Source organism: Theobroma umbraticum, unplaced genomic scaffold, assembly GCF_002168275.2.
Source record: "Theobroma umbraticum cultivar Fairchild unplaced genomic scaffold, ASM216827v3 scaffold_146.0, whole genome shotgun sequence".
Taxonomy (NCBI): domain Eukaryota; kingdom Viridiplantae; phylum Streptophyta; class Magnoliopsida; order Malvales; family Malvaceae; genus Theobroma; species Theobroma umbraticum.
This window is the reverse complement of record NW_018397265.1, coordinates 1,449,616-1,462,579: the sequence shown is the minus strand read 5'-3', so window position 1 is coordinate 1,462,579 and position 12,964 is coordinate 1,449,616. Positions and strand designations below refer to the sequence as shown.

General features: G+C 32.0%; 1 protein-coding gene across 1 annotated transcript in view; it reads left to right on the top strand.

The window, feature by feature from the left end:
• The window catches only part of LOC110422862 (UPF0426 protein At1g28150, chloroplastic), an 8,259-nt gene extending 6,340 nt beyond the window's left edge, over nt 1-1,919 (top strand). Inside the window, exon 3 of the mRNA XM_021436878.2 lies at nt 1,568-1,919. Within this exon, the coding sequence (XP_021292553.1) occupies nt 1,568-1,747 (180 nt within the window). The 3' untranslated portion in view covers nt 1,748-1,919. The remainder of the gene's footprint in view (nt 1-1,567) is intronic.
• Nucleotides 1,920-12,964: the final 11,045 nt, after the last annotated feature.

The window sequence follows — 12,964 nt, the reverse complement described above, 5'->3', positions numbered from 1 at the left end:
AAAAAATTGGTAATGGTGCCTAAGGGAGGGTCTCTCCATTTAAGAAGTATGAGTGAAATAATTTGTTTAAGGTGCATTGAAGATGCAAATGGGAAATATAAATACTCTTGTAAGAAGATATGGATTACGGATGACAACTATGTGATACAAATAGCAAAGAGAGTGTTTTGGGAAACTTTGTAAGGACTTAATTTCTAGTGAGCTATTGAGGATATGGTCCCAAATAGAGCACAATGGTACAACATAGTCCATATAGCCAACCACATGTAGTTGGAAAAGTCTTAGTTTGTTGTTGGTTCCCTTGTAATTTTTTAGTAACTTGAAATTCTTCTTTGAACATGAGTCATCGATTGCACTTGTATGCTTGGAATGTTTAAATCTAGCACATTTCATTTATTGTGCGTTTCTTTTCTTTTTTTTTTTCTCCTAAAAGTTTTCTTGTGCATAGTTTAGGCTTTAGTATTTACTACACTCCAATAAGCAGCTATACACATATTGGGGAAATTGTCTCTGATTTGGATTTCCATCCCTTGTTGTAAGGTTTAAATAGGCTTGCATAAATGCATGCATACTGGGTTTTTTTTTTTTCTTTTTTTGTCTACTTAAATTGTTTTTCAGTACAGCTTGACAAATAATACCGACTTTGTAATTTTTAGGGCTTCTAGTTAATCAATTGGGAGTCCCTTCTCTGGATATGGTCCTTTGTTTCTCTTTTCATTTGATAGGCAAACAAGGCTGGAAGATAACCAGGCTCCTGCCTTGCGCTCATTCCCAGTTTATCTTGCCTAAGCTTCATGCTAATTAGTAGCTAGGCCTTGAGCAGTGAGCAGCCCTTTCACCTCTCTGCTTTCCTGTTTGTCTCTTATCCTCTGTCTGCTGGTGTGCTGTTGCATGCACTTTTTCCTGTATGACAGGATAAAGTCTAACTGGAAACTTTTTGTGGTTATAAACATGTCCTCACCATGGAAGTAAACATGTGAGAGCTTGTTGATGAGGCTGTAAAGAAGAAAATCTTTGGAGTTTTAAACATTTGCAAGCTACAGTTGCATTGACTATGTCGTTATATTAGTTTTCTCATTGATGCTTGTGATACCTCAAAGAAGGCCTTTGGGAGTAAGTACTTTAGGATCATACTATATCCCTTCTGCCTAAAAGTGAGTTCATCATTTTGAGTGTATCCAATATGATAATTTTGAGAAAAATGAGCAATGTTCCATTGTGAAGATATGATGGAATTCATTATTGAATATTGTTAATTCTAAGGTTGCGAATATTAGTTGGGGATGCATGTAAGACATTGTTTTATGTAGATTTTATATATAAATTTATTTGAAGTGGAGTTTCTCAGATTTGTCTGCAACTGAACAGTATTTACCACGATTATGGAGCATTGTGGAGTGTTATTCTCTGTTTGAAATTAAATCCCAGTAATCATTTTCATGACACACTAATTAATTTGCTTTATAAAACTACATCATTGGCTTAATTCTGCTATCAGCTAGATTTTTGGCTTAGCTGTTGCTGACTTGCCTTTCTCTTTCAACATGGTATTTCATGTCTGTTTTAGGAGCCAGTTGCCTTTATGGGTGGAATGTTTGCTGGGATTTTGAGGCTTGATTTGAATGAAGATCCATTAAAGGAATGGGTTGCTAGAACTGTCGAAGCCTCTGCGATCGATGAGGAAGAAATTTCGGGAAAAGGGTTCAGAGAGGAGGAAGACACTCCTCAACAAATTGAGATAGAATGATGGCTACCTGGGGTCCTACCATAGAGCGAACCTGCTGTTTATAAAGTGACCCATATACTAAAATTCCAACACTAGTGTTGCTTTGTTAATGACAATAAGACTATTTTAAGCATTTACTTGTCCTGTAATTTTTCCTTAGTTTTATATATACTAATATCTTTACTATTGATAAGCTCTTACTTTAGTAGTACGAATCACGTAATGTCTATCCTATTAATAGTACTATGAATCACATGATACTAATTTAGTGAAACTCATAAATCAAAATGATACAATTAAAAATATGTATAATATTTAAAATACCTTTTGAATTATTCAAAAAAATTTAAATAAATTTTTATTTTTAGTGTTAAATCAAGTTTTGAAATTTTTGTTGGTAGCTTAATTCTAGTTTTGAAATGATAAAATTGATTGATCAAATGTGCTTTGAAAATGCTTAGAAAATGTTTTTAAACTTGAAAAATTCTTCAAGAGTTTTGAAGTTGATTATGCAAAGAAATATGTTTTAGACATTCAAACTCAAAATTACGTGCTTGAAGAATTGATCTTTCGAAACTAAAGAATTGATTCTCAATTATGCAAAAAGCAAAATCTATTTTCTTCTTATAGAAAGAATCTATTCTGTGGAAAGAAAGTGTCAATTCTGGAAAGTACAGAAGCTACTGGAATAGGCAACAATTAACAATTCAGAGAGGAAGAATCGATTTTGGAAAAATAGAGAGTAAACTGAAGAAGTTCAAGCATGAAAGAATTGGTTCTCCATAAAACAACTATCGGTTCCAAGCAGAGAACGAGTCAACAAGCATAAGTCTGAAAAGAAAGAATCAATTCCCAGAGAAGTAGATATCGATTCGTGAAACTCTAAAGAGAAAAGTCACAAACTTGGAGAAGAAGAAAGAAATGGGATGAACAAATAAGAATGGAGCATTAAAAACAAACTTCAAATTTAAAATTTGGCACCTAACTACAAAGAAGGATCAACACTTGGTAGAGAAAAAGTCAATTCTCAAGAAAACCAAAAAAAGTGCAACCTTTAAATTAAGCTGAGAAGAATCGACACCTAGAAAATAAAGAATTAATTCTCAAGAAATAAAAAATTTTAGACTTTAAGCTTGACATAGAAGAATTGACACCTTAAGCAAGAGAAGCAAATTCTATCAAGTTGCAAATTAAAGCAAATGTCAGTTCTTGATATGGAAGAATTGATTCTTTAAATATGGTAAACTTGATCCAGCTAACCTAAACATTTAAAAAATAATTTAAAATTTAACCCAATGATAAATTCTCTCAAATTTAAAGGTTACTACTTAGAAATCTCTCATCTTTTTGTACTTAAATTGCTTGCTAGCCTCAATAAAGTTTTTAAGCTCCATACACATTCTAGAATCTATTGTTGTTGGTTATACCTTTACGCAAAAGGTAGTGTTAAAGGTTATACCTCCTTTTGAAAGGATAAAGTTTGGTTATACTTTCATTGAAAAGGTAGAGAGGTTGTGCATGATTCTTAAAAGACAGTTCGTTGTAAAGGTTGTGCTTGATCCTAAAAAGGTAGTGACGTTTATAAAAGTTGTGTCATGATCCAAACCCAGGAGTGGTGACTAGTGTACAAGTTTCATATCCAAGTTTCATAACCAATACGCCTAAAAGGTATTGATCAATTCAAGCGTAATACGCATATCCATAGATTTTCATAACCAATGCATATTCATTTAACAACATAACTTCAAGTTTATAAACATTGCCCCATGGTTCTTAGTTCAAACACATTACTTAAACATAATATTCACAAGCCATACATTGGCTAATATTAGTAGGTTCGTCTTATAGAACCCTTTAACAAATAATGGAAACATAGTGCTTACATTTTCAAAATATAACATAATTATAAAACTAAAAACCAAAAACAGAAATGACTCAAGAGTCAGATTCAGTGGGGGTGGACATGTCAAATAGAGAATGCCTACTAAACACCAAAATTGTCTGTCTAGAGACGATGCTAGCCACACAAATCCCGTAGCCTACTTATCTGCACATGGTATAAATAATGGAGTGAGTCATCTAATGCTTAGTGAGTGAGAGCTAAACATAAGCATTATAACATATACATATATATATATATATACACACACACACATATATATAGACATAACCCAATCATAATACAACATGACTATTTGCCAAACATCTTCAATAGATTAATAGTGTAAGGATCATCCTAATATCTTTACACACACATCTCATTATACTAAGTCTTGTCGTGATCACCTCTTGAATGGTGTAACTACTATCATAGCCCATCACATTTATGTGTCTATAAACCATGCATATTAATTTAAGGGTTACTTTTATAGCTGTTACCAAACTAAGCTCCACAAGTACCTTTTTGCGCATGGAGAACAACATCGGAATTCAAATTTAATTTGCTTACCTTGAAGCTTTTCCATCCAATATTAATTACATTTCATTTATGCATCAATAATCACATAATCAAATTAAATAGCATGCTATTCACAATCATATCATCATAATCAAAGCATAATCAATGAGTGGTCCTCCTTGAACTTAGTCAAATCATGTATGGTGGCTAGTTGACGAAGAGTCAAATCAATCTTAGCGTTAAAGCAGTTGGTAGAGAGTCAAATTACGCACAACATCAAAGTGACTGACAGAGGTTTAAATCACGCATGTCATTGAAGTGACTAGTGGAGGTTCATAAAACGCCTGTGCCGAAGCAACTAGTAGAGGTCCAAATCACGCATGGTACTGAAGTAACTACAGGAGGTTCAAATCATGCTTCTATTGAAGCAACTGGTGAAGGTTCATATTTCACACGATATTGAAGTGACTGATAGAGAATTGCATCACCGTCACATGGGTAGGACACCATTCAACCCTAATCAAATCAACGTTCAGAATTCACTCATCGAACGGATCATAATCTAATCTTTAGGCCATCATGCCAATAACAGCTCATACATCATGTTTTCATCAATTAATCATGGCTCAATAGCCTCACATGCATAAGCAAGTCCACATCAATTCATCATATACTCACACATATCAATGTATGTAAACACAATAATCCTCCATTAGGCTATCCATCATACAGTATTATCTTTGAATACATGCCATGATTTCATTTACAATTTAGCAACCTAGTTCCCATAGTGTAGCACATCTACTAATTAGTCATTTATAGCATAACATAAATAGGCCTCATAATCTAGGTCCCATATACAATTCAATCCAAAACATAATGCCACCGTGTGGCTTACATCATAGCACACATAGATATTAACATATGTGTTAGCCTTATTCTTATTTTGAAATGACAAAATTAATTGAACTCAATAAGATTAGAAAATGAATGAAAGATATTTTTAAATATTAAAAAAATCCTCAAAGAAGTGTTGAAGTTGAATTTATTGAAATGCTATGATTGTTTAAACATGTTTTGAATATGAATGATCATGCTCTTAAACTTAGAGAAATATCTTTTAATTTTGCGTAAAGATCCCTTGTTTTCAAAATTCAAAGTGCTAGCCTAAGATTAAATTCTCAAAAGAAAAGACTTGATTTTTAAATGAAAAGAAAGCAAAATCTATTTATTTGGTAACAGGAAAAATCAATTCTAAAGAAAGAGAAGTCAGTTCTTAAGCAGAGATCAACAGTGAAGAATCAATTTTAAGACAAGAAGAAGTCGGTTCTCAAAAGACAAAAGTTTCAGGATTTGTGAAGAACCAACACCTCAATGACAAAGAATCGTTTCTAGAGAGATAGAAAGTAGAAGGTAGAAATGTAAAGAAGAAAGAATCAATTCTACATGGAGAAGATATCGGTTATTGAATCATTGAAAGTACAATTCAGAAACTTGGTGATCAAGAAAAAGATGGTACAATTATACAAGAGTGAAACGGAAAAAATCAAGCTTAAATTCAAATTTTGGTGCTAGATCATAGTGAAGAACCTACACCTTGAGGCAAAAGAATCGATTCTCCAAGATTGCAAAGGTGTCACCTTTAAACCCAATTGTAGAAGAATCGACAGCTCAAAACAAAAGAATCGATTCTCTAGAGATAGAAAGCTATAGACTTTGTGAAGAACTAACAATTCAATAGCAAAGAATCAATTCTACATATGCGATAGAATTGTGCAAACTGGTTGAAATGTGCAAGAAGTTATTCAAATTTCACTTTAATGGGTAGAAAATCATAGAGGCTATAAACCCCTACATTGAGGATGTTAAAGCAAGGATTTTGGAAGAATTTGAAAGAATTTATATCATCTTTGAAGAAGAAACGAGCAAAAAAACAAGAGAAAAAGCTGTGAGCAAAAGGTTCCCATCTTTAAGTAAGAGTAAAGCTATAAGATCACTTATTTATCTTTTAGCTAATCCTTCTTGAGCTTAAACTTTTTTTGATCACTCATATCTTTGAGAAAAGCTCTATGATAATTCTATTATATTGTTTATGAATCTCTAACTTAAGGCAAAATATAAACTTCATTCACATTCATGTTTAGGGTTTAGGTGCAAGCATATTCTCGAATGGATTTTTTTGTGTGCGTAAAATCTCTTACTAAGAATATCATGCCCTCTAGATGAGTTTATGCCAATGCAAATTTCAAATTAGTATTAGATCTCCATAAGTTTACTTTTCATCTCTCTTTCCACTAATGTAGACTAACACAAAATTAGGGATCATTAGGACTTTATAAATCTTGTAATGTATTGCTAGAGTCAAGGTAGGATAAAGGATACATTGTGGCTCAATATTACCTTAAGCACCTAATCAGTCTAGGGCCTATATAGAGCTCTATTTTCATTCTCCAAGTAACTCTTTTTTCTTCTCTTTGAACTTTTCTTTTGTTCAACACTTTATTCTACTTTTCTCTTTTCATTTTTTTTTCATCATAATTTCACACCACCAAACTTACTTCTTTGTATTGTAGGTAGTGGGGTGAATACTAATAACTTTTGAATTTTTTCACATCAACATCACCTTTCTACCATATGCATTTAGCTCAATATATATTTTCTAAAACAACATACATGCTTAGGAGTGAGGGTTGCAAAATTAAAAATTTTCTTTTAAGGCTAAGCTCTTTATTAATATATGGTTAAACAAAGAAAAGAGAAATTAGGCTCAAATGGATATTCTAGGGATAAAATATAACAAAGTTGGCTTGAAAGGCTCAAACAGTCAATAGATGGCTTAAATTATCGCCTTAACTAAGTATTGCCAATGATTTTGGCTCGAGAGAGAATCAAGTAAATTCTAGAATTCTTGACATAATTTGAATTTTATATCAACATAAACCTTTTCTAAATATTCAAGCTAATTCAAAGCAAAAGATATAGTGCTCAAAATTGTGAAAATCACATCCTAACAATGATAGTAAACAAAAGAATTTACCATGAATCCAAGCAAAAGCCTTATTTAGCCTATAGCTAAAGATACAAGACAACTAGTTATCATCATTGAATAAGGAAATCATTGAAAATTCGGCATTGCTTTACTCTAGATTCTGAATAATTCAAAAAAGTATAAAAATTAAATGATCAACTAACCCTAATTACTTAAAATCTAAATAAACATGCAAATAAAATTAAATTTAAAACTTCCATAGAATATTCATCACCAGAAAAAATAAATTCACCACCCAAACTTAATCTAAACATTATCCTCAATGTTAGAAAAATAAAGAAAAGGTAAAGAATGCTCCCCTGATAGTTGGACTTTGGTGAAGCTTTACTTATCTTCCTTACCTTCATTATTACCACCAATCTTACTTTTACAACAAAAAGAAAATAAATAGAGATTAAAGTACAAATCTAAATAAAAATATAAAATAACAAAAAAGAGAAAATATGAGTTTCAAAAGCTTGGGTTGCCTCTCAAGAAGTGCTTCTCTATAGTTACTAGCTTGACTATACCCCCCCCTCTTTTTTTTGCACTTTTTCACCACCATAATAAGGCTTGATGTATGTTTCATTAACCATGAATGTTCCAGCAACCTCACTAGCAATTTCCATGATACCACAAGGATATACCTTAACCACTTTGAAAGGACCTAACCATCTTGATTTGCGTTTCCATGGAAAAGTTTAAAGCGTGGATTGGAAAGTAAAGAAACTTGTTGTCAAACCTTAAAATTTGTTGTGATTATTGTTAAAGGATAATCCTCATCAAATTCCTCTTTAGCCAACTCATCAATTGAATTCATTCTATAGCAATTATTTGTATAGGGATACTCAGTTGCATTGAACAAATTAATCATTACTTTTTCCTTTCCAACTTTGAGAGTTATTTTGAAAATTTTTTACATTTATGATTGCCCTTACTATAGCTAAGAATGGTCATCCTAAAATAAGAGGAATTTCAACATCATTTTCCATCTCAAGCACAATAAAGTCCACGGGAATGTACAATTGACCAACGTTAACCAAAACATCCTTTATAATTTCAACAAGGTACTTGATTGTTTTGTCTGCTAATTGTAAAGAAATTGTAGTAGGTTATATCTCATTAAGTCCAACTTTCCTTGCACTAGGCAAAGGCATTATCGAAACACTAACACCCATCACACAAAGCTTTAGAAATTTTAAAAATACCAATAGTGCAAGGAATACAAAACTCCCTAGATCCTTCAGCTTTAGTGGAAGCTTATTCTAGATTATAGCACTGCACTCCTCAGTAAGTGTAACTATCTCAAACTCTTCCAATTTTCTCTTTTTTGGTCAAGATATCTTTCAAAAATTTCACATAACTTGGCATTTGTTTTAGAGCTTCAGCAAAAGGAATATTAATGTGTAGCTTTTTAAATACCTTAAGAAATCTTTGGAATTGTTTGTCAAGTTTTTTTTCTAAAATCATCAAGAAAAAGGTGGTGGGGGTGGTTGTGAAAGCTTAAATTTTGAATTTTCTACACTTAATATTTCACTAGAATTTTCAACCACAACGTCTTTTTCAACATCTTTCTCAACTTCCAACTTTTCAGAACTTAAATTTGTACCATTTACCTCTTTTCCACTTCTGAGTGTGATTGTGTTGCAATGCTCTTTACCTTCTTTTATTGGATTGGGTTTAGTGTCACAAGGTAACATACCTCGAGGTTTACTATTAAGAGCACTAGTAAGTTGGCTTGCTTATGTTTTTAGATTTCTGATTGATGCTGCTTAACTTTGAATGATGGCATCATTCTTTGTCATGTAGGCATCAGTCTTTGCCATTAATTGCATGAACATCTCCTCCATTGAAGGCTTTTTCTTTGGCATAAAAGCTTTAGGTGGAAATCTAGAAGGCAAGTTTGGCTTTGATGTTGATGCAGATGCATGGCTATTGTTCCAAGAACAAGTAGGATGATTCCTTTACCCTAAATTATTGTGTCAAAATAAGGTTTATTTTGTGGTTGCCTATTTCTAACATAATGGGCTTTTCTAGTGTAAATAGGAAACTGATCACTAGAATGTACTTCCCCACATAAATCAGAAATAAAAAAAGAGCTCTGAATCACATTAACACTCAAATTGTCAATTTTCTTAGTGAGAGCAGTCAATTGTGAATTCAAAGCATTAATTTCATCAAGCTCATGGATGCCAGCAATTTTTCTTGGACTTAATCTCTCAAATGGTCATTGATAATTCTTGGATGCCATTTTCTCTAACAAATCATAAGGCTCATCAATGGATTTTTTCATAAGTGTACTTCTAGCTACAACACCAATGGTGGTTCTAATTGGTCCTAATAAATCATTATAAAAAGTCTAAACTTGTAGCTATTTAGGTAACCCATGGTAAAGACATCTCCTTAGCAAATCCTTATACCTTTCTCAAGCCTCATACAGTAATTCAGAATCGAATTATATAAAGGAGGTGATGTCATTCTGCATTTTAACTATCTTAGCTAGTGAAAAAAATTTTGCTAAGAATTTTTGAGCTAAATCATCCCAAGTACTAATAGAACTAGCTAGAAGCAAATTCAACCAACTCTTTACCTTGTCTCTTAGTGAAAACTGAAAAGCCTCAATTTGATGGCATCATTAGAAACACCATTATTTTTGAAAGGATCACAACTCTCCAAGAAATTCACAATATGTGCTTTAGGATCATCATTTGCCAATCCTCCAAATTGAACAGAAGTCTGAATCATCTTAAATGATTGCTAGCTTGATATCAAAATTATTGGAAAGGATGGTAGGTCTACAGATGCTAGCATGAAGGCCTTGAGCGAGAGGTACAACATATTTTCATAAGGATTTATTTTCTTCTTGTTGATTAGCCATTGTGTGACCAGAAGTACCTAAAATTTAAAGAAAAAGAAAGTTTGAATTAAAACTAAGATTGGTTGGTATTAATATTAACAAAAAATATTTAAAATAATTCCCTGGCAATGGTGCCAGAAACTTGTTGTCAGAGTATCCACGCAAGTGCACGTATTGTTAAATAAGCAATATAGTGAAAAATAGAGTGTCGATCCTATAAAGAATTGAATTAATTCCTACTATTAACTACTAAAATTAACACATCCTCAACTTATTTAAACAACCAAATTTAAATTATTAAAAAGAAAAATTAAATCTAACAAACTAAAAGTAAAACTAATCTAAAATTAGTCTACAAATTTGTTTTAAAAACTCAATTAACTACCTGACTTAAGATTATGATATCTCTCAATACTTTATTTGAATATTGTATCTCTCTCTTAACTTACTTTAATGGATTAAGTTGCTAACATAGAGTTTTAAATTAATTACAAGTCTCTATCAAGTTTCTTATAAAAATATCTCTCCTAATTAACTTACTATATGTCTATGCGAATTAAACTGAAAAAAGATTCATTAAGTTCATTCTCTAATCTTGGCAATATATGGCTTATAAGTATATACCTACCCTATAATTTGACAAAGTAGTAAAGATGAAAGTTGTAGCTTTTTCTCTTATCTTTCCAATGGTTTAAGAATTATCTCATTTATTTTTCTGTAAAGAAAGTTATGGTCAAAATACCGAGACTTATGTAGTGAAGGTCTGCATCTCAAAATTTCTCTCCTTCTACCATTAAAAATCCTTCTTCAATAAACACCTACAAAGGCACAAATCAATCAATAACAACTTATAATAGGCACATAACCATCAATTAAAACACAAGATCAACTAAGATTAGATTGACTCACCTAATTAACTAACTTAAAATAATAAAATAAAACGTAATAAATTTCTATGCATTACTATAAAAACTTAGCTAAATTACTATAAAAATTAAATTCAAATAACTCTATATCATAGACTTATCATATATAGAGTTATCTTGCCATTTTTTGGGTGCTAAAATAGATAAGTCCTTGAGTTTTAGGTCCGGTTTTAGGTACTTTTCACTACTTTCTTTAATTAGTTTAAAGCATGTTGAGTCATTTTAATTCAAGTAATTTTATTTTGATTTCATGTTAAAAGTCATAGTTTGAGGCATCACTAATTCAATTCTTTGTTTTCGAAGGTTCTCAAGTGCATAAAGCTTAATGCATGATGAAGCATGCAAGGATGAACATGTTGCGGAATCTTCAGCATAATGCAGGCTACAAATGTCCAATCAATGTGATTCTTAGACTAGTTGAAAGATAAGAGGAAAGGCTACAACTTTTTTGTTTATTTCTTTGCCCAGTTTAGAATAGATCATGGTCAAAATCATGTTGGAAGTATCTATACTACTACAATTCTACACAAGGTAGCTTGAAGGCCAACGCACGGCCTGAAGAACTCCAAGGCTGTGGTGCCAAGGATGAGTGAGCATCCTCATACATTGGTTAGAGAGAAGGTCGCCAAGGCATCAACCACCTAGCATCACAATGCCCTGATGCCCCAAAAGCACCATAGTATTTCTAGAGATCCTAATGCCTAGGAGCCAACATGTGACTTCAAATTTTCTGCAACTTACAATTTTTTTATTTTTAGGGCTTTTAAGGGGGTATAAATAGGACTTTTTGAGCAGCTTTTTAGGTTTGGTCAGAGTAGCATTTTAGAGAGAAAGGAATCACAAAACAAAAGAAGAAAGGAGATAAATTAAGGTAGATCGAGCTTTCGAAAGTAGTTGGAATTTGTTGCTCTCACTAGATTTGTCTTTCTCTCTCATTCCTTGGTTGTAAAAATGGTTTATTTTCTTGAGATATTGATTTTTCTAAAGATATTATGATTTAAATTGTATTTTTAGGATTGTGGTTAATCTCAACATGTGATTTGGAAATTTTGCTTCTAGTTTACTTATTGTTAATGGGTATTGACTTGTTTATTTCAAATCTATGCTTCTTGCTTCTAATTGATTGATCAACAATTAGAGTGATTTCGGTCTTTAAATGCAACTTGATGAAGGGAGTTTAGAATAGACCAAGATTTGAATAATATGTGTTCATTTCACTCAAAGATTAGGTGATTTGATTAGTCTTTATGATAAAAATATACCTAAGTACCAAATGAAGCCAAATTTAGAGCATGATCTTAATGAACCTTCCTTAATTGATTCACATAGACATATAGTGAGTTAATTATGGGAGGTATTAGTACAAAAATCTCGATAGAGACTTGTAAATAAATTTGGACTCTAAGCTAGCATTTCAACCCATTGATCTAAGTATAAAGAGAGAGGTCAATTCCAAATTAATTGTTGAGGGATACCATGATCCTAGGATCTTAATCAATAGCTTTTCTAGTAAATTTTAGTCTTTATTCCTTAGTTTATGATTGTTAATTAGTTTGTCTTTAATTAATTTTCAAAATTTGGTTTGATTAGATAAGACTAAGATGCCATAAGTTTAGTACGTAGCAAGAATTTAGGCACAATTCCTTGTGGGATATGATACTTTCTTTCCTTTATATTACTTGTGCAACACGTACACTTGTGTGTGTAAAGTCACTAGCACTTTCACCTTTTTGATCCTAAACTTCTTTATCAACTTGTTTTGAGCTTTTGAGTTAGAGATTCATTACAATCCACTATTATATTAGTTATTGTTGGGATGAGCCCTGCAACCAATTGAGATTGGTGAAGGCTTAATTCTAATCATGCAACAATATCATTCATGTTTAATGATTAGAGGTTTTCCTTCATCAATAAGACGTTAATTATAATGGGCTATATGTCTAATTGGATGAAGTCCATTGATAACTCTATTATATAGAGTTATTTTGACTCTTTTTGGGAGCTTAAGTAGCTAGATCTTTGAGATTTT